Source organism: Aotus nancymaae, unplaced genomic scaffold (assembly GCF_030222135.1).
Source record: "Aotus nancymaae isolate 86718 unplaced genomic scaffold, 86718_ANA_hifiasm-v0.15.2.pri h1tg000021l, whole genome shotgun sequence".
Classification (NCBI taxonomy): domain Eukaryota; kingdom Metazoa; phylum Chordata; class Mammalia; order Primates; family Aotidae; genus Aotus; species Aotus nancymaae.
Genome location: NW_026988433.1, coordinates 14825581 through 14852809, shown reverse-complemented (window position 1 = coordinate 14852809; position 27229 = coordinate 14825581). Strand labels below are relative to the sequence as shown.

Here is a 27229-nt window from a genome sequence, read left to right as displayed (position 1 = left end):
AGTATATGTGTAGAAAAATTATAAAAGAATTTATACCAGAATATATATCAATTATAATCCCTGGAGCAGTGCTATCTGATAGAACTTTCTATGATAATGGAACAGTTCTATTTCTACACTGTCCAAAAGAGTAACATGTGAAATGTGGCTAGTGTGACTGAGAAATTTTAAATTTTATTTAATTTTAATTAACAAATTTGAATAGTTACATGTGCCTACTTGCTATTGTATTGAACAGTACAGCAGAAAGTAAGATTAATCCTAAGAGGGACTTTCATTTTCAGGATTACTTATAAGACTGTATTACATGTATACATACCTACATTTATGTATGCACATATGTGTATTTTTTATCTATAGAGGTTGCCTTGTATGATAATTATGTCTACTTGTCTTCTCCATACTCCAAATATGACAGTATATATATTTTAAAGACAGGATCTTGCTCTGTCACTCAGGCTGGAGTGCAGTGGTGTAATCTCAGTTCACCGCAACCTGTCTCCCAGGCTCAAGCAATCCTCCCACTATAGCTTCCTGAGTAGCCTGGGATTCCAGGTGCCCACCACCATGCCTGGCTAATTTTTGTATTTGTAGTAAAGACAGGATTTCACCATAATAGCCAGGCTGGTCTCAAACTCCTTGCCTCAAGTAATCTGCCCGCCTCAGCCTCCCAAAGTACTAGAATGATAGGTGTGAGTCACTGCACCTGGCCTCAACTTACTTAAAATATTTAAAACTATTAGTTTTCTTAAAATTTTCATAAAAATAAATACAAGACATTAAAAGATTACTTCTGTATCAGGGCCATGCCCCTGATGTAAGTAAGCTACTTTGCTGCTGTGATATAATTATCATTGTGGATGAATAAAGCTATCACAGTGGTTCTGAAGTAAAAGACTGGAATTCATTCACTGATAAAGTCAGGTTAACAATTTTAAAGAAAAATTCATAATCATTTTCTCAAATATAACTAATTTAAAATATATAAAATGAAGCTTCTCAGATATAATAACAGTTACTTTATGATTTTTAAAAATGGTTAATTTAAACAATAAATGATAATGTACTATATAAAAGTAATTTGACCACAGATTCTTATGGAATGTCAAAATGAAAAAAAAAAACCCACAATAACACACTACAAATTTTTTTTTTTTTAAAAAGCACTAAGGTAAAAGTGCCTATTACGTATTAATGAGGTATCTACTGGTCATAATTTTCCGATCTGCAGAACTCCACAAAAGCATATTTTAGGTATTTTATTGATTTAGAAAGTACAGACTGACTTTTGTTAAAAACAAAAATCTCTCACACTGTTCTGGCTTTTAAACTTTTACATGAAGACTATGCTTATATGGCAATCAGAAAGAAAAGCTGATGTAAATTCAGTATTACAATAAAGGTTAGAGGGATTGTATCTGAAAAGTATATATTTTAGGCATCAATATATATAGTGCAGCTTAAGGAGTCTGGGAAAGATTTAGGAAATAGGCAGTGAGAAATTTTAACTTGTGAGGTTTTAAAAAATTATTAACCATTAGTTAAAAAAAAATCCCACAGAAATAAAATCAGATATTATTATTTAATTGCTTATTAAGGTTATTTAAAATCAATGTTATATTTGGCACTAGAAACATGAAAAAACCACCCTATAATAAAAATATATTTCTTACATTTATAGGATAATCACTAATTAGAACTTAATGCTTCCACTCACTTATTCATCCTAATATATAGGCAGAGACTTGAGATATGAACTTTTTTTTTTTTTTTGAGACTGAGTCTTTCTCGGCTCACTGCAACCTCCGCCTCCCGGGTTCAAGCAATTCTTCCACCTCAGCCTCCCGAGTAGCTGGGACTACAAGCGCGTGCCACCACACCTGGCTAATTTTTGTATTTTTAGTAGAGGCAGGGTTTCACCCTGTTGGCCAGGATGGTCTCGATCTCTTGACCACATGATCTGCCTGCCTCGGCCTCCCAAAGTGCTTGGATTACAGGCGTGAGCTACCGCATCTGGCCAGATGGGAACTTTTTAATGCAGATGTTGATTATTCTATAGATTTGAACTTTTTACACTGGCTAAAAGTCAGAACATGCTAGATTGAAACTTAAAAAATAAAAATCAATGTTTTAGTACAGAAAAAGGAAATTATCAATGGGGTCTCAGTTTTCTAGTGCTCCATATAGTATTATTAATGACTACAGCGTCTATCATGTCAAGTTTTATTCTTGAAACTTACATTCATACTTAATACTTCTAATAGTCTCAATGGTCTCAGTAACTATTAGCTAGATCATTGATTCAATAAATATTTATTAAGAACTTAACTATTATGTGTTTATGATATATTTTTAAACATTTTCCAGCTATACCTTTTGCTATTTTTTAGACAAATATAAAAAATTATGTTAATTTAGGAGGCAGGCCGGGTGCGGTGGTTCATGCTGGTAATCCCAGCACTTTGAGAGGCAGAGGTGGATGGATCACCTGAGGTCAGGGGGTTGAGACCAGTCTAGCCAACATGGTGAAACGCTGTCTTTACTAAAAATACAAAAATTAGCTGGGCATGGTGGAACATGTCTGTAATCCCAGCTACTTGGGAGACTGAGGCAGGAGAATTGCTTGTACCCAGGAGGCAGAGGTTGCAGTGAGCCAAGATTGCGCCACTGCACTCCAGCCTCGGTGACAGAGAGAAACTCGTCTAAAAGAAAAAACAAAACAGCAAAACCCTGTCTCTACAAAAAAAAATTAAAAACAAAATTAGCTGGGTGTAGTGGCACATGCTTGTAGTCCTAGCTACCTACTCAAGAGGCAGAGGCAGTAGGATTGCTTGAGTCCAGGGGTTCAGGATTACAGTGAGCTATGATCATACCACTGCACTCCAGCCTGGGTGACAGAGTGAGATCCTGTCTCTAAACAAATGAATAAATAAAAATTTAAGAAGTGAAAAAGTTTTCCTTTTGCCCTATTTTTTGAGCCTCAACTAAAAGGTAATTATATGCAGAAAGACAAAGTATTTGCTTTAGGTGGGTTATGGATAACATACTGAATTCAACAAAGGAGATCTAGAAACCTACAATCTTTAGAGTTGTGTTTAGGTGAATACAAAAATGAATATGCTCAGTCCTTTTTTGTTTTCCTTTAGTACACTTTCTTACTATCTCATTTGTTAATGCTGCTGAGTCCTTTATCAAAAGATTTTTTTTTTAGAGATGGGTTCCCACTATGTTGCCCACGCTGGTCTCGAACTCCTGGGCTCAAGTGATTCTCCTACCTCGGCCTCCCAAAGTGCTGGGATTACATGCATGAGCCACCATGCCCAGCCAATGCTACTAATTTCAAAATTACTTACATAAATCCAAACACACAGAAATATTTCATCAAGTTAATAATTTCTATTTTCTCTGAACATAACATATACTCTCAGCTGATTGATTTAACAAGACCTGTTCCAGCTTACAATTCACACTAAGTTTATTCCCTGGCAGCATTCAGTGTAAAAGCTGTGACCTACAGAGGCTAACAGAATTATAGTGTTTAGGTATAAAAATACTAGCTGCCAGACTCTGTTCTTTATGGCTTCCCAGCATGACTATGACTTATGAAAAGTACCAATTAGCATTACCAAGTTCTCAGTTCTTCATCATTCATTCATTCATTCAATACTTATTAGCTACCCACAATTTATCAGGAATTGGGCTAAGTGCTAGAGATAAAATAGTGAGTTCACAGGTCCCGTACCCATCTCTCCTCTAAGGAGGACAGACAGTAACAAAAATAAAATGATAAAAGACAAAATATAAAACTGCAATTGTGATATGTGCCACAAAAACAGGTATGTGTTACTTTGAGAACAAACAATGGTGGATATGACTTAGGGAGGTCAGGAAAGCCTTCCCTGAAGAAATGAGGTTTAGGCTGAGAGCTAAAGGATGAACTGGAGTTAAGAAGGTGAAAACAGAAGGGAGAAATATTTGAGAGAGAACAGTTTATGCAAGATTCCAGGAAGGATGATCAGAAGAAAGGAATCAGAACTATAGCAATGAGAATGAGAGAGAAGATAGTTCAGGTTGAGATAGGGACCATGAAGGACCTTGTAGGCTGGCTACAGTAAGGATTTTGATCTTGGCCTAAGAACACGGGAGAGCCCTGAAGGCTTTATAGGGAAAGGGGATGTGATCAGATTTACATTTTTGTATTTTCAAGCTCATTGAGGTATGCACAACAGACTGAAGAGAGACCAAAGCAGGCAATCACAGTTGTCCAAATAAGAGATAACACAGTCTTTTTGGTTATAATGGTATGGTACAAGTAACAAGAGGAAAAAAAATCTATTAGCAGGGAGTAAGAAGCAACATACATAAATATTACTTTGACCAACACAAAAATCAATTTTTAGGGTACTACCAATGTGACCACTATAGATAAAAGGTTAAAGATGGCTGGGTGCAGTGGCTCATGCCTGTAATCCTAGCACTTTGGGAGTCCAAGGCAGGCGGAGCACAATGTTAGGAGTTCGAGACCAGCCTGACCAACATAGTGAAACCCTGTCTCTACTAAAAATACTAAAATTACCTGGGCGTGGTGATGTGTGCCTGTAATCCTAGCTACTCAGGAGGCTGAGGCAGGAAAATCACTTGAACCTGGGAGGCAGAGGTTGCAGTGAGCCAAGATCGCATCACTGCACTCCAGCCTGTGTGATAGAGCGAGAGTCCATGTGAAAAAAAAAGTTAAAGTTTTTTCTAAGTTTTATAGTATAGTGTCAGTTAATTCCCTTTTAATCTGTTTTTTAGTGCTTTATGGGTATACATAGGCCTGTACTTTTCACATTTACATACAGGCACTACAGAGTTAATATGTTTATCAATGCCACTCTGGTACCTGCATCATTTCTTTAGTCTATCATTAGCAACAAATAATATATATTTAGTGCCCACTGTAAATGGGATTCTGCTAGCCCTTAGAGATGTAAAGAAATATTAATGGTCCTCACCTTGAAAAAAACCACACACTCTAGCTAAATAGCCAGGGCTTAGCCCAAAAAGCAAATAAATCACTAGATCTTCTGCATTCTACTTACTGTAGGGTAGGTCTCATTTTGCCACTTTTACAAATGGCTTTTAGTAAGTTTCAAAGCATACTTGGTTTATTGTAGTCATTTTGAAACATTAGCACTTTAAGAAGGGTTTGGCTGCTTTTTAAATGAGAATAGTCAAATAGAGACTTGCCAAGAGAGATTCTGAGAAGATGAATTAGATTTAAAGAGATAGAAGAAAAGGTAGCAAAGATGACTGAAGAATTCATCTGTAAGCAAAACAAACGGGTCACAAATGAATATATACATTATGTTTCCATTTTTAAAAAGCTCAAAACTGAGCAAAATCAATTTACATTGTTTAGGAGTACAGAGTAAGTGGGTTATAAATATAAAGAAAAGTAAGAAAATAATCACCACAAAAATCAGAATAGTGGATACTCCTAAGGGGAGGGAGAGGGTTCTGACTGAGGAGAACATAAGACGGGCTTTTGGGATGCTGGCAGTATTCTATTTCTTGACCTGGGTGGTGTTTACACAGAGATTTACCTTTTAATTCTTTCTTAAGTTATATATTAAAATATATATGCACATTGTGTATACTTCTTTATGTATACATATGATAAAAATGCTTTGTAACAAGAGGGTCTGTGAATAAAGAAAACAAAACTTTGGCCCTTAAATGCTATTCTGACTAAACACTAGCATGGGAGTGTTAACTAGGAAATTAGTACCCTTTTCAGCATCTTTTATCGTATTTAATGACAAAATATACTTGAGTGGGAGCCAAGTTATTGATAGTGGTGAGGGAAGCAGAAGTAATGGTAGGGCTGAGCATAGACACAATGGTTGAGAAACAGTTCAGAGAAAATCCAGGCTGAAGATTTGGCTAGAAGCAAAAGAACAAAGTAAAGATGCAATTCATCAAATCTCATTTGGAAGGACAACTAAAGATAAGCCCTATCGAGATGGCAGAACATAAAGGACCACTTAAAAGGAAGGGTCAATACTGTTTGATTAAAGAGAAATTATTTGATTACAAGTTTGGAGAAGTAGATAATAATTAGTACTTAATTTATTATTTGCTTTAATGGATTATTATGCTTAAGGAAGTATTTGTTACTTTAATAAAGGAAACTTCTGAGGTTATCAAGATTAAATTAAATAACTATATTTTGGCCGGGCACAGTGGCTTACGCCTGTAATCCCAGCATTTTGGGAGGCCGACTTGGGTGGATCACTTGAGATCAGGAGTTTAAGACTAGCCTGGCCAACATGGTAAAAACCCCATCTCTACAAAAATACAAAAATTAAGCTCGGAGGTGCTGTCTCACGGGTGAGACCGGGAAGTCGGTGAGGCTCGCTCTCTGTCGGACCTGGAGCCCCTGGCCTCCCGCCACCATGGAGTACCTCATCGGTATCCAAGGCCCTGACTATGTTCTTGTCGCCTCCGATCGGGTGGCCGCCAGCAATATTGTCCAGATGAAGGACGATCATGACAAGATGTTTAAGATGAGTGAAAAAATATTACTCCTGTGTGTTGGAGAGGCTGGAGACACTGTACAGTTTGCAGAATATATTCAGAAAAACGTGCAACTTTATAAGATGCGAAATGGATATGAATTGTCTCCCACCGCAGCAGCTAACTTTACACGCCGAAACCTGGCTGACTGTCTCCAGAGTCGGACTCCATATCATGTCAACCTCCTCCTGGCTGGCTATGATGAGCATGAAGGGCGAGCACTCTACTACATGGACTACCTGGCAGCCTTGGCCAAGGCCCCTTTTGCAGCCCATGGCTATGGTGCCTTCCTGACTCTCAGTATCCTGGATCGATACTACACACCGACTATCTCACGTGAGAGGGCAATAGAACTTCTTAGGAAATGTCTGGAGGAGCTCCAAAAATGCTTCATCCTGAATCTGCCAACCTTCAGTGTTCGAATCATTGACAAAAATGGCATCCATGACCTGGACAACATTTCCTTCCCCAAACAGGGCTCCTAACATCATGCCCACCCTCCCTCCCACTTGCCAAGGAACATTTTTTTGCTGTCCTGCTTTATTTTTGTCTACTCTTTTCAGGTGCATTCTTGATAAATGGTTAATTTAGAATAAAGGTGACTGTGGATATAATTGAAAAAAAAAATACAAAAATTAGCCAGGCATGATGGCAGGTGCCTGAGGTGGGAGAATCACTTAAACACAGAAGGTAGAGGTTGTAGTGAGTCGAGATTGTGCCACACTGCACTCCAGCCTTGGGCGACAGAGCATGACTCCATCACAAAACAAACAAACAAACAAACAAACAAACAAACTGTATTTTATTTAATAAATTTCAGAAGAATAAGTTGTGTTAAAATTTTGGCTATTTCTTGTTTTTCTCATCAGAAGACAGTCATATTCTTGGAACTGCAACTGATTCTAGGGGGACAGCCTTGCACCCCTTAACCAAAAATACTGACTTGACATGATTACCACTAGAAATCTGTCAGTCCCTTTCTCTGAATAGTTGTCTGTTCATCTGTTTATCTGTCTGTCTACCATCCATCCATCCAGTATTTATCAAATTCCTACTAAAGTCAGACATTACGCCAGTTCTTGGGAATATAATGATGAACAATATAGACATAACGCCTGTCCTCATGACATTGTTATTTAGGGAAAGAGACATATATAAAGCAAAAAATTGTATATGTAGTTGTTTTATTACAACAATTTTATTACGACAATTACGTATATGTGATAAATGCAACAAAATACAAGCACAAGAAGTTATGAAATCATAAAGTATTGATTTAGGGGTGGAGGGCTGAACAGTAAAGGGTATCTTGCAGAAGTAATACTTAAGGTAAAACTTGTAGGATGAACAGACAAGGATGGGGATGTAATGTGCAGTTTTCTAGGTTGGGGGAATAGCATATAAGGTTCTGAGGCAGGAAAGAGCTTAGCATACAGTGGAAATGCACAAAGCTTAACTTCAAGCTCTTAACTTTCTTATACTACTTTAATAGGTGAGTAAGTTGAGATAAATACCACTGAATTGAATAAAGCCTAGGATTCTGGAACTGGCTTCTCAACAATGACTATCTGCCTCTACTGCAGATATCATTTATTTATAGAAAAATCACAGAAATCAAACTTATTTTACAAGTAATAGCTATGTGTAGAGAACATGTAGGGTTCAAACTTTATTTCATTTTAGTTTTTTGTAGGGATAAGGTCATGCTATGTTGCCCAAGCTGGTCTTGAACTCCTGACCTCAAGGGAGCTTTCCACCTTAGCCTTGCAAAATGCGAGGATTACAGGCATGAGTCACTATGCCAGGCCTAGAGTCCAATCTTTCCTAATTTGATCTATCTAAACAACTATCTTTAAGTACTTACAAAATAAACTGCTCCAAAACTTCCATGTCCAATTTCATGCAAACCAATAAAAAGTTCCTCAGGATCATCTTTGTAGAACAGATCGGCGAGCTCTGGGTCCTTAAGTACTCCTTTACGCATGATGCCAGTAGAGCAGGCACTCTGCTTTTTGATATCCTAGTTAGCTTTATTTCTCATTGGCAATTTATTTTTTTTTGGTAAATGTTCAGTACCTGTAGAAAAATAGGATTTGCCATTAAATTATTTCTAACACATTTTATTTGGTGGCAGTACAAATACATATAAATATTAAAAAGCCTCTTGGTCTCACAATTCAATAACAAAAGGACAAAAAACCCAAATAAAGAACAGATATAGGATCTGAATTGCCATTTCTCCAAAAAGATATACAAATGACCATTAGCATATGAAAAGATCCTGAATATCATTACTTATTAGAGAAACGAAAATTAAAACCACAGTGAGATACCATTGGATGCTCACTAGGATAGTGATAGTCAAAAAGTAAGATAAGTGTTCATGAAAATGTGGAGAAATCAGAGCCCTCCAACACTGTTGGTGGCTGTGCCATTTTAGAAAACAGCCCTACAGTTAATCAAAAACTTAAATATCGAGTTACCATTTGACCTAGTTTTCACTCCTAAGCACACATATACACCCAAGAGAAATGAAAACATATGTTCACACAAAAACTTGTGCACAAATGTTCATAGGACCATTATTCATAATAACCAGAAGGTGGAAAAAACCCAAATGTCCATCAACTAGTGAAAGAATAAACAAAATGTGGTATATCCATATAATGGAATATTATTCAGCAATAAAAAGGAATTAAGTATTGGTACAGGCTGCAACATAAATGAACCTTGTAAAAATTATGCCATATGAAAGACTCCAGTCACAAAAGACCACATATTGTATGAATTCATATATATACATATACATATATATATGTGTGTGTGCATATATATATATGTGAAATTTCCAGAACAGGCAAATCTATAAAGACAGAAAGTAGATTATTGGTTACTTAGAGATGGGGGTTTTGGAGGGTGATAGCTAAAAGGTACAGGCTTTCTTTTCAGGGCAATGAAAATGTCCTAAAATTGACTGTGGTGATGACTGCATAACTGTGACTATACTAAAAACCATTCAATTGTACATTTCAAGTGAGTGAAGGGTATAGGATGTAAATTATATTGTAGAGATGTTACAAAAATTCATGTTGGTGTAATCAATGTTGAAATAATACCAGTTGGTATTTATTAATCAATACTATGTGTCAGGTAGCACTAAAACCCTACATATATTATTTCCTTTAACCCCTACAATAGCTTTATAATATAATGACTTTATCTATTATCTTAATTTTCGAGAACAAACTGAGACTTTGATAGGCTAAACTATTTCCCCATGGTCAGAAAGCCAGTATTTGTCAGGACTGCAATTAAAACTCAGATCTAACAGCAACACCCATGCTCTTGACATGTGGTATATTCATATAGAAATACAGGCAATTAAACAATTCTTTATTGACTACTAGAAGAAATTACTACTATTTGGAGGCATAATGTCTATGTAAAGAGGCAAATTATTCTGTTGCTACATAAAACATTCTGAAATCAAAGTTTCTATTAATAAAAGGACAACATTTTGACATGCTCACATATTGATCTGCCATTAGTTACATATATTTATTTGGTGTAGATTTTTATTTTTTGAAAAATAAAGAAATGTTAACATTCATCTATATTTTCATTTTAAATAACCTCTGCCCTCATAACCAGATAATCATTTATTTATGCCAACATTTAAATTTATCACAGGATAGTTTGTGTTTCTTCGTTGACCAACTAGATAACCAAGATAGAAATTTGGTTATTGGCCAATAAAACTATTTTTCAAAACATGGGCCAATGGGTCTCATGCTAGAAGAAGAGAAAAAGAAAGCAGACAATTAAAGAAGTGGCTGGGAACAATGGCCCATGCTTGTAATCCCAGCACTTTTGGTGGCTGAGGCAGGCGGATCACCTGATGTCAGGAGTTTGAGACCAGCCTGGCCATTATGGTGAAACCCCGTCTCCACTAAAAATACAAAAATTAGTCAGGCATAGTGGCAGGTGCCTGTAATTCCAGTTACTCAGAAGGCTCAGGCAGGAGAACTGCTTGAACCTGGTTGCAGTGAGCCAAGATTGCGCCATTGGACTCCAGCCTGAGTGACATAATAAGACTGTCTAAAAAAAAAAACCAAAAAAAACCTGATAGTGCTAAGAGGTATTTTTTTTCTTGAGACATAGTAGCCATGGGTGACAACATACTTACTTCATGGAGTTAATCTAGTTAGTTCACTAGTATACACAAGTCATCAACCTAACGATCCTTCTACTTATCCAGCTCATTCTTTCATTCAGCAAATATTTGTTGAATGCTCACTATTTGCCAGACCCTATACTGGGTTTTGGAGATAAAATGGGATGTGGTCCCTATCCTTAGAGGACTTAGAAGTCAAATGGACTTATAGACATTAAATTATAATGACACAAATGATAAAATGGTTATAACTGATTGGATTGGCCAGGTGCGGTGGCTCACACCTGTAATCCTAGCACTTTGGAAGGCCAAGATGGGTGGATCACCTGAGGTCAGGAGCTCAAGACCAGCCTGGCCATCAGGGTGAAACCCCATCTTTTAGAAAAAAAAAAAAAAAAAAAAAAGAATCTGATTGGATTATGAGGGGAAAACAAATATTTTTAAATATAAGGATATTATAGGGTGACCCAGTCTATTTTTGACTTGGACATGAAAAAGCATGCCTTTCTAGGGAAAGTAAAACCAGTTCATTCAATATGAATTGTATGGGAGAGTTGGAAGGAGAAAACATGAAGCTGTTGTTGAGTCAAGGAAAATTATAAAAGGCCCTTTAAACCATATTAAGAAGTTTAGACTTTATCCTGAGGGAACCACTGAAGGTTTATATAGAAAAAAGTATCCCTCTGCCAACAATGCACCTGTAATCCTACGCAGTCATCCTGCCAATCCATGGATGCCAATAATCAAGCATGAAGTTACTACATCAATACTACTGGGAATGTAAATTAAATCCAGCTATTTGTCAATCAGGTAAATGTAAGCACAAAATAAGAGCTAAAAGGTGTTTTATTTTTATTTCTTATGTCTGAGAACAACAAAAAAAGAAACAATGGATTAAATCAAAGACATATACCTTTTTGGACACAATGCATACAAGGCAAATGACAAGACTATTTTTTTTTTTTTTTTTTGAAACGGAGTTTCGCTCTTGTTACCCAGGCTGGAGTGCAATGGCACGATCTCGGCTCACCGCAACCTCCGCCTCCTGGGTTCAGGCAATTCTCCTGCCTCAGCCTCCTGAGTAGCTGGGATTACAGGCACGCGCCACCATGCCCAGCTAATTTTCTGTATTTTTAGTAGAGACGGGGTTTCACCATGTTGACCAGGATGGTCTCGATCTCTTGACCTCGTGATCCACCCGCCTCGGCCTCCCAAAGTGCTGGGATTACAGGCATGAGCCACCGCGCCCAGCCCGAGACTGTCTTTAAGAAAACCAAAAAGACCTATGAACTGAACTTATGATCATTCAAATCTTTTCAATCACCAAAATACATCATAAACTTTTGAATATGTTGGCTTTCATGTGAATAAACCTAAGTGCTATGGATTTGGGGGGAAAACACAGATTATAGACTAAAATCATTTTATGAAGAAACAAATATTTAAATGTAAAAATGAGACCATAAAAACTTCTAGAATAAATTGCAAGTGAATATTTAATTACTTAGCAAGATACCAGAAGCAAAAGCCATAAACTAGTATCAATAAGCTTGACTATATATAATTAATAACTTCTTTACCTTAAACATTTAATGAAGGGACTTCTGCTTCTAGCCAAGATGGAATAACAGGGGTTGTATTTATTATCTACCACCAGGAACAATTAAAACACTGGACAGGCTGGGCGCGATGGCTCACGCCTGTAATCCCAGCACTCTGGAAGGCCAAGGTGGATGGATCATGAGGTCAGGAGATCAAGACCAAACTGGCCAGCACAGTGAAATCCTGTCTCTATTAAAATAGAAAAAATTAGCCAGGTGTGGTGAGGCGTGCTTGTAATCCCAGCTACTCAGGAGGCTGAGGCAGGGGAATTGCTTGAACTCGGGAGGTAGAGGTTGCAGCGAAGCAAGATTCCCCCACTATACTCCAGCCTGGCAACAGAGCAAGACTCTGTCTCAAAACAAACAAACAAACAAACAAACAAAACAACACTGGACAAGGCTCGGTACAGTGATTCATGCCTGTAATCCTAGCACTTTGGAAGGCCAAGGTGGGCAGGTGGCTTGAGCCCAGGAGTTCGAGACCAGCCTGGGCAACAGGTTGTATCTCTACAAAAGATGTAACAACTTAGCTGGGCATGGTGGTATACGCCTGTAGACCCAGCTACTCGGGAAGCTGAGGTGGACAGATCACCTTAGCCGGAGGTCACGGTTGCAGTGAGCCAAAAATCCACTGCACTCTGGATAAAACACTGGATAACGCTGGATAAAACATATAAATGATGGTAATTGAAGACAATGGATATCTGGCAAAGAAAGACAATGATCCTTGACAGAAGACAAGCAAATGATGTAAGCCATTAATTGTTTAAGCTTAATGCCCTGGGAGAATTTCTAGGCCATGCTGCAGACAGGGGAAATCCAGTTAGAGCCTGTGAACTCCCTGAGTTGAGGAGACAAAGATGATAGCCCTGGTTGACCAGGGTGGGTAGAGTTGGCAGGACAGAGTGCCACATAGAAGAGAGCAGCAAAGAAACAGGATATGGAGACTGGCAAAGGGTTCCCCTCAAGTCTTCAGCTGAGCACTGATTAGTGCATGCATATGAGAAAACTACCTTAGACTAGGGGAAAAAACGATCTGAAAGGAATAGAGACTACAGATAGTACTTGCTCCCCCTAGCCAGGACAGGAAATCTTATAATTCACAGGGCATTCTGGAGGCTACTCCGAAGAGTCTTGTCTTCATAGCAGGGACCCTAGACTAAATGCTGGTCTGTGATGACTAACAAATTTTATTTTATTTTTTATTTGTGAGACAGGGTCTTGCTCTGTTGCCTAGGCTGCAGTGCAAGGGTACAACCATGGCTCATTGCAGCCTCAACCTCCTGGGCTCATGATCCTCCTGCCTCTACCTCTCAAAGTACTAGGGTTACAGGTGTAACCAATTGTGCCTGTCTCTAACAAATTTTAAAAGCAAGATCTAAAGGATGAAATTATTTCCAAGTAACTTAACTGCATTCCAGAACAAAGTCCAAGAATACTTAAAGGAATATAAAAATATCCAGTATCTAAAAACGTAAAGAGCAAGACTCCATCTCAAAACAAACAAACAAAAAACTAACATTCCATAAAAAATTACCAGGCATGCAGAAAAGCAGGCAAATATGACTCATAATGAGGAGAAAAATAATTGAAACCAAACCATAATTGACATAGATGATCTATGTTACAATTAGTGATCAAGGACATTAAGCATTTAGTATGGTTGTATTCCACATATGGAAAAGTTTAGAGAAAATACTGAACATGTAAAGCAGAGACAGATAAAACATAAACAAATTCAAACTAAACCTTTATTTTATGTATGTATGTATGTATGTACTTATTCTGAGATAAAGTGAGATGGAGTCTCATTCTCTCGCCTAGGCTGGAGTGCAGTGGTGAAATCTCAGTTCACTGCAACCTCTGCCTCCCAGGTTCAAGCAATTCTCCTGCCTCAGCCTCCCAAGCAGCTGGAATTACAGGCATGCGCCACCACAGCTAGCTAATTTTTGCATGTTTAGTAGAGACAGGGTTTCACCATGTTGGCCAGGCTGGTGACAAACTCCTGACCTAAAGTGATCCACCCACCTTGACCTCCCAAAGTTCTGGGATTTCAACTGTGAGCCACCACACCTAGCCCTCAAATTAAACCTTTAGAGGTGAAAGCTACAATGTCTGAAATTAAAAAATACTCTGCATGTGACGCATAGCACAGGAGACTTTGCCAAAAAAGGGACTACTGAACTTGAAGATACAGCAACAGAAACTATCTAAAATAAAATAGAAAAAAGACTAACAAAACAAAAACCAAACCCCCAACCCAGAGCATCCATGAGCTGTGGAACATCTTCGAGTGGCCTACTGTATGTCTAAGTGGAGTCCCTGAAGGAGAGGAAAGATATTAGGACAGAAGAAAATATTTGAGGAAGTAATAGTGGAAAAAATTACAAATTTGATGAAAAGTATAAACCCACAGATCCAAGAAGGTCTATGAACCTCGAGCACAAGAAACATGAAGAAAATTATACCTCAAAACTTGTGATGACAATAAAATAAATAAATAAATCGCTCAAAACTCGTGATAAAGAGAAAATTATACAATTATCTAGAGAAAAAAGACGTTAAATACAGAATCAGGAACGAGGCAAGTATGTTTACTCTAAACACTTTCATTCAACATTGTGCTGGGGCTAGGTGTGATGTCCCATGTCTGTAATTCTAATGCTTTGGGAGGCCAAGGCAGGAGGATGACTTGAGACAGGAGTTTGAGACCAGCCTGGCCAATACAGCATGATCCTCTCTTTTTACAAAACCGAACCAAACCAAACCAAACAAAAACATGTGCCAGATGCTGTGCAGGTACAGTAAACAAGAAAAAAAGAAACAAAAAACATCAAGACTGAAAAGGAAGAAGTAAGACTATTGTCAAACAACATAATCATCTGTTAAAAAAATTCAATGGATCTACAAAAAGCTATTAGAAGTTATTAGTTAATTAAAAAGCACAGAGTATAAGATCAATACATAAAATGATTATATATATACATATATATATATTTTTTTGAGACAGTCTCATTCTGTCCTCTGTCACCCGGGCTGGAGTGCAGTGCCATGTTCTTGGCTCACTGCAACCTCTGCCTCCCGGGTTCTAGCAATTCTCGTGCCTCAGCCACCTGAGTAGATGGGATTACAGGCATGCACCAACACGTCTGGCTAATTTTTGCATTTTCAGTAGAGACAGGGTTTTGCCACCTTGGCCAGGCTCATGTCAAACTCCTGGCTTCAAGTGACCCACCCACCTTGGCTTCCCAAAGTGCTGGGATTACAGGTGTGAGCCACTGCACCTGGCCTAAAATGATTAGGTTTCTATATGTGAATAAACGGAAATCAAATTTAAAAATATCATAGTAGTATAAAAAATGTGAAATAGGGCCAGGTGCAGTGGCTCACACCTATAATCCCAGCACTTTGGGAGGCTAAGGTGGGTGGTTCACTTTAGGTCAGGAGTTCAAGACTAGCCTGGCCAACATGGTGAAAATACAAAAATTGGCCAGGTGTGGTGTCACATGCCTGAAATCCCAGCTACTTGGGAGGCTGAGGCAGGAGAATTGCTTGAAACTGGGAGGTGGAGGTTGCAGTGAGCTGAGATTGTGCTGCTGCACTCCAGCCTGGGTGACAGAGGCACATCTCAAAAAAAAAAGAAAAAAAGGTGAAATACTTAGGGATAAATCTAACAAAGGATATATAAGACCTGTACACTGAAAATGACAAAATAATAATGATATAAAGACATAATGAAGGGATATACTGTGTTTATAAATCATAAGACTCAACATTTTTCTTTAGAAATACAAGTTAAGAAGCTTATTCTAAAATTCATGAGAATTCAAAGGACCCAGAATAAGCAAAGCAACTTTGAAAACAGAGGACAAAGTTGGAGAGCTAGCATAAAATAATCTCAAACTTTATTATTGGGCAGTTTCTTAAAAAGCTAAACATATACGTATCATATAATGTAGCCATTATACTCTTAAGTATTTACCCAAGAAAAATGAAAGCATATATCAACACAAAGCCTTGTATACAAATGTTCCAGGAGCTTTAATAGCCAAAACTGGACACAACCCAAATGTACATCAACAAATGAATGGATAAACAGTCTGTGATAAATATAATGAACTGTAACTTAGCAATAAAAGGAACTATAGATATACACTATAACAGGAATGAATCTGAAAATAATTATGCTGTGTAAAAGAAGTCAGACAAGAAATAGTATATCCTTTATGATTTCATTTATACAGAATTCTAGAAAATGTAAACTAATTTAAAGAGATAGAAATCACATCAGTGGTTACCTGGGGGATGGGGGTGGTGAGGGCAGGTAAAAAGGAGTAGGTAGGAGGGGCTAAAAAGGGGCATGATGAAGCTTTTTGGGAGTGATAGTGGATATGTTTCTTTCCACTATGATGATGGTTTCACAGATACATACCTGTTAAAAGAAATTATGCTCTTTAAATATGTTCAGATTATTGTATGTATGTTATACATCAATAAGGTAATTTTAGAAACATGTAATGTACCAAATTGAAATCAGGCTGGGTGTGGTAGCTCATGCTTGTAATCCCAGCACTTTGGGAGGCCAAGGCAGGCAGATCATGAGGTCAAGACATCGAGACCATCCTGGCCAACATGGTGAAACCCTGTCTTTACTAAAATACAAAAAATTAGCTGGGTGTGGTGGCGCACGCCTATAGTCCCAGCTACTCAGGAAGCTGAGGCAGGATAACTGCTTGAACCCAGGAGGCGGAGGCTGCAGTAAGCCGAGATCGCGTCACTGCACTCCAGCCTGACACCTGGCAAGACACAGTGAGACTCTGTCTCAAAAAAAAAAAAATTAGCTGGGCGTCATGGTGCACGCCTGTAATCCCAGCTACTTGGAAGGCTGAAGTGGGAGAACTGCTTGAACCTGGGAGGCAGAGGTTGCAGTGAGCCGACATTGAACCACATCACTCTTGCCTGGGCAACAGAATGAGACTCCATCTCAAAAAAAAAAAAAAAAAAGGAGGGGGCAAAAATAAACAAAGAAAAGAAAAAAGAAAGAAAAAGAAATCAAATGAAGTAGAGAAAATTTGTGCAAAATATTTGCCAGTTAAAAGCTAATCTTAATATCAGAAAGGTGAACACACACACACATACACTTACCTAAAACTCAAAAGAGACAGGTAGGAAATTAAAAAAAGAAACAGCAGTGTCCATTTAAAATATGAATCTTGTAACTTCACTAATGATCAAAGAAGTAAAAATGGAAATAATATGACACCTCATTTCACCCACCAAATAGGCAAAATAAGAGAAAAAAATATACTTTTTTTCTGACAAGAGTATAAGGAAATAGTTTCATACATTGCTGGAAGAATAGGATGGGTATGCTCTTTGAACCTAGTAATACACTTTTGGGAATTCATACAAGGCAGTTTCTTGTTTTTGTTTTAGCAAAAGAGGTAGGTACAATTAGGGAAAGCACAGAAGGAATATGACCGTGCATATGGGAAACGTGACTTCTTTGACCTATGAGTTTTGGTTTCTTTGTAGCTTGTGTTTTATCTGAAGTTAGGTGTTGAAATTTTGGGTAATTTTTTTATTTCCTTCTTTTTGTTTCCATGTATTTTCTAAAATTTTGTTTTGCAAAGTCTGTTACTTCTGTAATTAGAAGAAAAGTGATACAAAACCTTTTAGGTAATTTCAAATCTAACTATAAAATACTACAACAAAAAATGGCAATATATATATTTCCAGAAAATAATTTGACAATAGGAATCAAAAAAATTTAACTAAGCTCATTTCTTTTAACCAAATAATTATTCATAACATAAACCATAACTGAGAAGAAAAAAAAATTTAGGAAATAAATTGAAACTCAAACATTTTTATAAAAGAATATTTTATTAATATTTTTACTTTCCCTTTTATTTTTCTTTCAAAGATAAAAATTCATCCAGAAAATATTAATTTTTTCCATCCATTTAAAAGAAAGCTAAGTCGTAGATCTATGGACAATACCTTTTTGTGTGTGGCACAAAATATACCATATCGCTCAGATTCATTTTAGCAGCAATCTTCTTTTTTCTCTTTTATAACTTCAGTCCTTTGTATTTATGATGCAACCTATGGAAAAATAACAAAATACATAATTACTGGCAAAATTAAAGAAGCAATAACTGCTCATGTGGTAGTTTTATGTATTTACTAATGTAATATTACAAAGTTAAAATTTTATCATCTGTTTGTGGATGGCAAATATTACAAAGTTAAAATTTTATCTTCATCTGTTTGTGGATGGCAAATTTAAAAGGTAAGATGCTCATAACAAAGACACAAGCTACTCTTTCACAGGCAATATCTGGGAAACAAATGTGTCATTAGATTTCAGAATCTACACTGAGGCTTCTACTGTTTGTTTGTGTCCAGGGTAACTTAATAGAGGCTACCAGTAGACAGGACTAATCTGACAGCATGTGGTAATGCTACTGATTCTCTGTCAGTAAGGCTTATATTTTGAATTGCTTTTTCAATAGACATGATGATTTGCATTGATTACTCTACCTTTCCTTTTCTAGGCTTTCATATAACCAATCTTCCACATTTTTTGAGGTGATGATTATTTTTAATTACCTATTAAAGAAGTACATGCCAGGCTACGCGCAGTGGCTCATGCCTGTAATCCCAGCATTTTGGGAGGTCAAGGCAGGCAGATCACGAGGTCAGATCAAGATGGTGAAATCCCATCTCTACCAAAAATACAAAAATTAGCTGGGCGTTGTGGCATGCGTCTATAATCCCAGCTACTCAGGGGGCTGAGGCAGGAGAATTGCTTGAACCCTGGAGGTGGAGGCTGCAGTGAGCCAAGACTGTGCCACTGCACTTCAGCCTGCGACAGAGTGAGACTCTGTCTCAAAAAAAAAAAAAAGAACAAAATCCATAATCCTGTCCAGGCAAAATTCCATTAACAATTTGGCATACTTTTCTCCATGCATGTATTTATTTCTTCATGCACTTTTAAAATGCAGCTGAGATCACATTATACATGTAATTCCTTAGTTCACCCCTTTTATCTAACTCTACGAGTATTTTGCCATGTCACCAAATACTGTTCCGAAAGGTCATTTTAATGACTGCTTAATGTCTGTCTTATTGAAGAGCTGCAATTCATTCACAACCATTTCTCCACAATCGGAAACCAAGGCTGTATTCAACCTTTTGTTGAACTATTGAAAAGTATTGTATCTGGAAGATATTGGCACCTATTACTTATCTACATTTTGGGGGCTTTCTTGAGAATGGATTTCTAGAAGTAGAATTACTGGGTCAAAGATACAACAATTTAAAACCTACATATATTGGAATAAGTTTTAGATGCTTGACTAGCGTTGTAGATGAAAGCCTTATAGGAAAAAACTAAAAAAAAAAGTATGGACTTCCATTGTCACTATTTTCTTGCTGAGAATATCTCACTCTTGTCTCATGCCTATACTTATAAACTGAACATTTTCATTATTTTTGGTATTCCTTCCAATTCTGTCTGTGGCTGTGTGATGCTTTAGATTAACTGGTAGCTAAAACTTGCCTGAAATCAGAATCACATTTTACCAAACCACTAACTAATCAATAACTGCAATGTTTGCATGCCTACCCTGCTAATGTAGTCTGACTATAGCTCCCATAAACTAAAATATTCCTTATGACATTATATGAACACTATTTGTTAAATTTCTAAGGAAGCAGTTTCAAATAAGGCATCTATTAATATCATCCTGTCCTGACTAACTTCAAATCAGGGAACATCATTCCTAGAAAACAGTTTTCTTTCTCTCTTTTTTTTTAAAACAGAGACTGGCTCTGTCGCCCAGGCTGGAGTGCAGTGGCGGGGTTTCGGCTCACTGAAACCTCCATCTCCCAGGTTTGAATGATTCTCATGCCTCAGCCTGCCGAGTAGCTGGGACTACAGGCTCATGCCACCGTGCTGGGCTAATTATCTTCTCTCTAAATAGTTATTCATTTTTATATAATTAATTTTTTCTCTCTTTTTTCCTTTTTTTTTTTTTGAGACTCAGGCTGGAGTGCAGTGATGCAATCTTGGCTCATTGCAACCTCTGCCTCCTGGGTTCAAGCGATTTTCCTACCTCAGCCTCCCAAGTAGCTGGGATTACAGGCGTGCACCACCACACCTGGCTAATTTTATATTTTTAGTAGAGATGAGATTTTGCCATGTTGGCCAGTCTAGTCTTGAACTCCTGACTTCAGATGATCCACCCGCCTCAGCCTCCCAATGTGCTGGGATTACAGACATGAGCCACTGCGCCTGGACCACTTTTACATAATTTTCTTAAAATGCATACTCTCTTCATCTTTGGTTGCCAAGCTCTATATATGTTCTAAAATTATCTCCCTAAGATTTCTAGGAATTAAGGCTTCTCAGTTTTATCTTTTTTTTTGTTGTTTGCTTTTCTGCTATAATATTGCATTGCTATTGAGGCTGAAGATAGTATTTCTGAAGTTCATCCATTAAACCAAAAGGATATTTTTAATTTTCTTCCATTTTATCACCCCCATTTCCTTCTTCATAAATGTCTCTTGGATTGCATGAAACTGTCTTCTGTTTTTCCAAATTATTCTGGTTATACTTCCTCTTCTCTCTGATGCCTCAATGAATGTGTTCCTCTAAGGATTTCCCAAGTCCTCTGTGTGATTGCAAACTGCTATCTTAATTTCTGCCCATTTAATGGTTTTACGTAATACTGTGTCACTAGACAGTACTGACTACTATTCCAAGCCCTAGTTCCGTATTTTCAAATATCTATTTGGCTTGTGCCCTAAATGGCTCACATACACCTCCCATTAACTTTGTTCTCTTTCCCTGTCCCTTACATTCAATTAATCCCCAATTTCTGCTTCAAATATTTCTTTTGACCTGTTTTCCCATTTCTCTGGCATTTATATTCTCTCTCTTTTTCTTCTTTCAGCCTCTAGTCTATCTTCTCTGGAATTCAAAAAACATTCTAAAGTATAGTTCAGGTAATATCACAACTCTGCTCAAAATCCTTCAGAATCTCACTACTTCTTATGGGATAAAGAATAACAACAACAACAAAAAAAACAAACTTTACCTAATGAACATTCAAAGCTGGCTTCAAACCACTAGTCTAACCTAAATTCTTAAACTCTATAATCAAGAAAAAATGAACTCCATTCAGTTACATTTTTATATATACTTTGCAATTCATTTCTCACTTGGTCTTTGCCTAAGTTGTTTCCTCTGCTTATAAGGTCCAAATCCTAACTATTCTCACAGTCCAGCTAAATATCGCTTCCATAAAACTTACTATTTTCTCCCTCTGCTTCAATTTTCTATACACACATGTTAGGACTCTAAAACTGGAAGGCAAGTGCTTCTTGCGAAGGATAATTGTCTAAGTCCACATTTGGATTAATCATTGTAACCTCTGATATTTTTAAAAATAAAAACAGCCTTATTGAGATAAAATTCATCTATCATACACTCTGCCCATTTAAAGTGTACAATTCAATGGTTTTTAGTATATTCACAGATATGTACAACCATCACCCACCAGTTATTTTTAGAACATTTTCATCACCAAACATACACACACAAAACCATACCCTTTAGCTATCACCCCACCCTCACCCCGCCCCATTCCCTCCATTCCTAAGCAATTTACTAACATACTTTCCATTTTTACAGATTTCCTTGTTCTGGGAATTTCATATGTTTCATTTTTCTTGAGCATATACCTATGAGTGGAAATGCTGGGCCCTATGGCTTCTTAAAGTAGCAGATAGTCCATAACAATCTGATGAAATCACCTTCCCTTTCCCATTTCAATCTTAGAACTAAAATGATCATTCAAATTAATTATTTCCCCAAAACAGAAACAAGAATATTTTTTCTTCCAAGAGGGTAAGATGAAATAACAGGCATAAAATAAGTTTTTCCCTCTTCCTTGACCTCCTGCAACCTCAGGTATTACATTTATAGTGAGAACTTAGAACTGTGCCAAGAATGTAGTATTTCAGGTTTTAGGCCCTTGGGCCAAATAAACAATTCAACTAGCTTGGAGTAGGAGATTTCATCAGAGATGTGCAACTGAAATAACTTTCTTCACAAGCACTTCTTTATTCTAAGAAATGGAAAACTTCTAACAATGGTAGTCAAGTAAATTATTTTTCACAGACAGTCTAACTTAATAAAAGAAAGAACAATGGTGGCGCACGCCTGTAGTCCCAGCTACTCGGGAGGCCGAGGCATAAGAATCACTTGAACCTGGGAGGCAAAGGTTGCAGTGAGCCAAGGTCACGCTACTGCACTCCAGGCTTGGGGGACAGAGCAAGACTCCATCTCAAAAAAAAAAAAAAAAAAAGAAAAGAAAAGGAAAAAAACAAGAACACTTGATAGAGAGTAAAAATATAAATATTTTAAATAATTTCCTCTTTCTTAGAAAATTCAAGAAAGATGATTCATGGAATATCTTAGTTGTGTTTCAATGTTTTTCTCAACAATAAACCAGGAGCCAGTGAATTTGAAAACTCCACAATATTTCAGTATCAATAAATAAGAATCAGAATGTTTCATACTGGAAAGAATTTTAAAGATCCACCATTTCAACTCCTTTGTTTTTATACTCAATCTCAGAAACGTTAAGCATCACATCACACCAATGTGGCAGCATTATCCCCAAATTAAAATCCTGGACTTCTGGCCAGGTGCAGTGGCTCATGCCTCTAATCCTTTGGGAGGCTGAGGTGGGAGGACTGCTTAAGTCCAGGAGCTCAAGAACAGCCTGGGCAACATAGTGAGACCCCATATCTACAAAAGAAAATACAAAAAAATTAGCTGGCCGTTGTAGCACATGCCTGTAGTCCCAGCTACCTGGGGGATTGAGGCGGGAGGATTGCTTGAGCTCAGGAAGTTGAGGCTATAGTGAGCTGAGACTGTGCCACTGCACTCCAACCTGGGTGATAAAGTAAGACCCTGTCTGAAAAAAAAATCCAGAACTTCTGATTTCCACTACAGAAAACATTCTTCTAAACCATACTGCCTAAGTCATATTATAAAACACCAAAAGTTTTCCTAATTGCTACATTTTGGAGAGATCACCTGAGGTCAGGAGTTCCAGACCAGCCTGACCAACATGATGAAACCCTGTCTCTACTAAAAATACAAAAATTAGCTGGGCGTGGTGGCATGTGCCTGCAATCCCAGCTACTTGAGAGGTTGAGACAGAATCATCACTTGAACCCTGGGGGCGGAGGTTGCAGTGAGCCGAGATCAGGCCACTGCACTCTGGCCTGGGCAACAAGAGTGAGACTTAGTCTGAAAAAAAAAAAAAAATTAAAAACCAAATATGTGACATAGTAATATATGTGCTTCTTGATTAATGCATTTAGTAATGATAGTCAGGAGTCTAATAACTATAATAATTTCAATGAGTGATGAACATAAGAAATATTTTATGTATATGTAATAACTAATGTGATATAAAATATCTGTGATTTCTATTGGTGACAGTCACAGGTATTGCTAATACTCTTGTGGTTTGTTGCCAACATTTGTAATTACAGAAAATGCTAAATGTCAATTCGAGTTTAGTAAAAGCACAAATGGAATGTTTTCTTTCTTTTTTTTTTTTTTTTTAAGATGGGATTTCACCATGTTGGTCAGGCTGATCTTGAACTCCCGACCTCAGGTGATCCACCCGCCTTGGCCTCCAAAGTGCTTGGATTACAGATGTGAGCCACTATGCCCGGCCTGGAATGTTTTCTAACATATTCCTTGATCTACAGAAACCTGGGCATACAAGCCACTCACACAGTATAAATGGGTATTGGTGAGAAATTCTAAAAGTTCTTCTTATGTGCTGAGTTTATTCCATTCTGTTTTCTACCAAACCTCTATAACCACTTTTGGTAGAAATTCATTAAATGTTGTGAGGAGTAGATGAGATAATATATGCCAAGTATGTAGTAGGTATAGAACAAAAGGTCTGCTAGAGGTGAATCTAATCTTACTTGATCACATTGATATAATATACATTGTTATTTAAAAAGCTGTACAGAATTAACTTGGCATTTCCCACTGTGATCCCACTGAACAGCTATCACTCCTATGCCTTTTGGCATCGGTAGTTCCCTTACTATAGAATTTCATCTTATGGTGTGGAAGCTCATTGAAATTGATGATACTGTTCTACTGTAAGTACTAATGATAATCATCACTGTTAAGGTTTTTAGTTGCAAATAATAGACACCAACCCTGGCTAACTTAGGCAGAAAATAAATGTATTCATAAGATATCTCATAGAATGAATTGGGAAGCTCAAAAAATGGGCAGGCCCCTAGAGAGGAAAGGCACAATCAAGATCATGCCATTTGCTTAGAATGCTGTCGATGCCATCACCACTCGATTATGCTCTACCGGACTCATCATCCTCACAACTGCCACAGTCATCTCTGTGGGCCCTGAGCTTGCAAGATTCAGAGTTCTAGGAGGGAATATCTGACTGACCAATGTCACATGCGCATATGCAAGCTGCCAGGCAACTGAAGATGGAATATCTACCTGTACTCCTTTCACTGTATCCACAGCAGAAGGAAGAACTCTGCCTTCCACCTATCCAAAATAGGATAGTGTTCAAGCAATAGGCAACCACACTATAAATATGTACTTATTAATGATCAAGAGCCACAGCACAGCTCAAAGGATAAGTGACAAACTTGGATTTAGAGTGTTCCAGTTTCTAATTCTGTCTCCTTAATTCCCTGTAGCCTGAGTAAGTTTTATAACCTGTTTAAGCTTCTTCCATATCTACAAAATATTATTCTTCTCATGAGTTTTATAAGAGTTATAGTTGCTGAAGCAGTGCTCAAGTATTCATTCATTCTTTCAACATTTATTGGATACCTGCTATGCTTAAGATATTGTGTTATGTGCTGAAAAATATTTAACACACATAATACATGTACAGATATGTGTTTGCCAGAAACTCATTACTTAGAGCCAGTGAGTGTTGCAAGTACTATGAAAGTTCAAAATAGGGAGCATTTCTCACTCTCTAAGAAGCAGAGGTTGGAGATGGGTAAGTGATTGGATTGATGCTTTCATGGAAGAGACAGTATTTTGATTGTTCTGTAAAGAATAGGCAGAATTTTATAGGAAATGGTGTACACAAAGGATTGCAGGTTGCAGCATATTAGGAAATGGCATGTTACTTAAATGTCTGTTCTGCAGATTTGGGAAATCATTCATTGGAAACGAAGCTAGAACAGTCTATTGGGTCTAGATTGTCAAGGAGCTTGAGTACCATGTAAAGGTTTTTAAGCTTTTTTTCTACTGATGAAAACATTTTCAATTAGAATCAGGCTTAAAGAATAATACTTCAGTTGCCTGGAATAATATACAAGCTGGACTAAGAACATTTTGTTTAAAAATATTGTGCACACATCATAGAAAAAGAATTGAAAGAATATAAACCAAAATGTTAATAATGATTATCTTTGGGTATATAGATATTTTCTGTTTATCTTTCTTTGTTTTCTATATTTTCTTTTTCTTTCTTTTTTTTTTTTTTTGAGATGGAGTCTTACTTTGTCATGCAGGCTGGAGTGCAGTGGCGAGATCTCAGCTCACTGCAACCTCGGCCTCCCAGGTTCAAGCGATTCTTCTGCCTCAGCCTCTCGAGTAGCTGGGACTACAGGTGCGAGTCACGATGCCTGGCTAATTTTTATATTTTTAGAAGAGATGGGGTTCCACCGTATTGGCCAGGCTGGTCTCAAACTCCTGACTTCGTGATCTGCCCGCCTCGGACTCCCAAAGTGTTAGGATTATAGGCATGAGCCACTGCACCCAGTCATATTTTCTACATTGAACACATATCAGTTTTGTAATGAAAAAATAAATTTAAAATATTTTTAAAAGACTGATTTGGGGCCAGGCTCAGTGGCTCATGCCTGTAATCCCAACACTTTGGGAGGCCAAGGTAGGCGGTCAAGAGATCGAGACCATCCTGGTCAACATGGTGAAACCCCATCCCTACTAAAATTACAAAAATTAGGTGGCGCACGCCTGTAGTCCCAGCTACTCAGGAGGCTGAGGCAGGAGAATTGCTTGAATCCAGGAGGCGGAGGTTGCAGTGAACCGAGATCGTGCCACTGCACTCCAGCCTGGTGCCTGGTGACAGAGCGAGACTGTCTCCAAAAAAAAAAAAAAAAAGACTGAATTGGTATAGAAGGAAACTAGAGCAGAGAGGTCAGGTTAGGGCTACCATGTAAGAAAGAATGATTATCTTATTCTAGAATGTTGGCAATAAAATTGAAAGCTGAAGGCAGTTATCATATTGCGATTCCATGAGCATGAATGTCAAGAGAAATACGGTAGTAACACAGTGAAGAGTCAGCAGTTGATTGGCTACAGAGCCTAGAAAAGACATAGGAGTATTAGCTCTGAGGCCCTAAGAACGAGAGACAGGGAAGATGTCTGTTCTCTGAGTAAAAATGGAGAATTTAGTAGAAGAAACAAGTTTAATGGGAGAAAGATAATGACTATTTTCTAGTAAAACTGACTTGAAGGTGACAGATGGACATCTAGGTAGAGATATGCAGAAAATAGAAAGAAATGGAAATTAGTGTGCAGGGGAAATGCTGACACAAGGACCGACCTGGGAGTCATTTGTATAAGGTAGACAGGAAGCTCAAGAAGAAGCTATAGTAACTCAGGCAAAGACTGCAGAGAAAAGAGAAGGCTTAGAACAAAACAAAGAATTCAACTTACCCTTAAAGTTAGGGTAAGTTAAATTCTTAGCAAATGACAGATGAATGCTAAGTATAATATTATAATTCTATAATTAGGCATTCACCCATTAAATACATAGTCAAAAGGTTA

General features: G+C 37.5%; 2 protein-coding genes across 9 annotated transcripts in view; one reads left to right on the top strand and one right to left on the bottom strand.

The window, feature by feature from the left end:
- Window positions 1-27229, bottom strand: part of TAOK3 (TAO kinase 3) — a 213635-nt gene that overhangs the window by 101034 nt on the left and 85372 nt on the right. For all 8 annotated transcript variants that reach the window (XM_064379743.1, XM_064379749.1, XM_064379747.1 and 5 more), the window contains 2 exons: window positions 18337-18441; window positions 8423-8634 (listed from right to left, as the gene is read on the bottom strand). In XM_064379743.1, the coding sequence (XP_064235813.1) occupies window positions 8423-8542 (120 nt within the window). In that variant the 5' untranslated portion in view covers window positions 8543-8634; window positions 18337-18441. The remainder of the gene's footprint in view (window positions 1-8422; window positions 8635-18336; window positions 18442-27229) is intronic.
- LOC110569266 (proteasome subunit beta type-2-like) lies at window positions 6356-7094 on the top strand. The gene has a single exon (XM_064379486.1). The coding sequence runs from the start codon at window positions 6438-6440 to the stop codon at window positions 7041-7043; it is 606 nt and encodes a 201-aa protein (XP_064235556.1). The 5' UTR covers window positions 6356-6437; the 3' UTR covers window positions 7044-7094.

What these genes read in the sequence shown, in the direction of transcription:
- LOC110569266 (XM_064379486.1), top strand. Translation starts at nt 6,438, where the DNA reads ATGGAGTACCTCATCGGTATCCAAGGCCCTGACTATGTTCTTGTCGCC.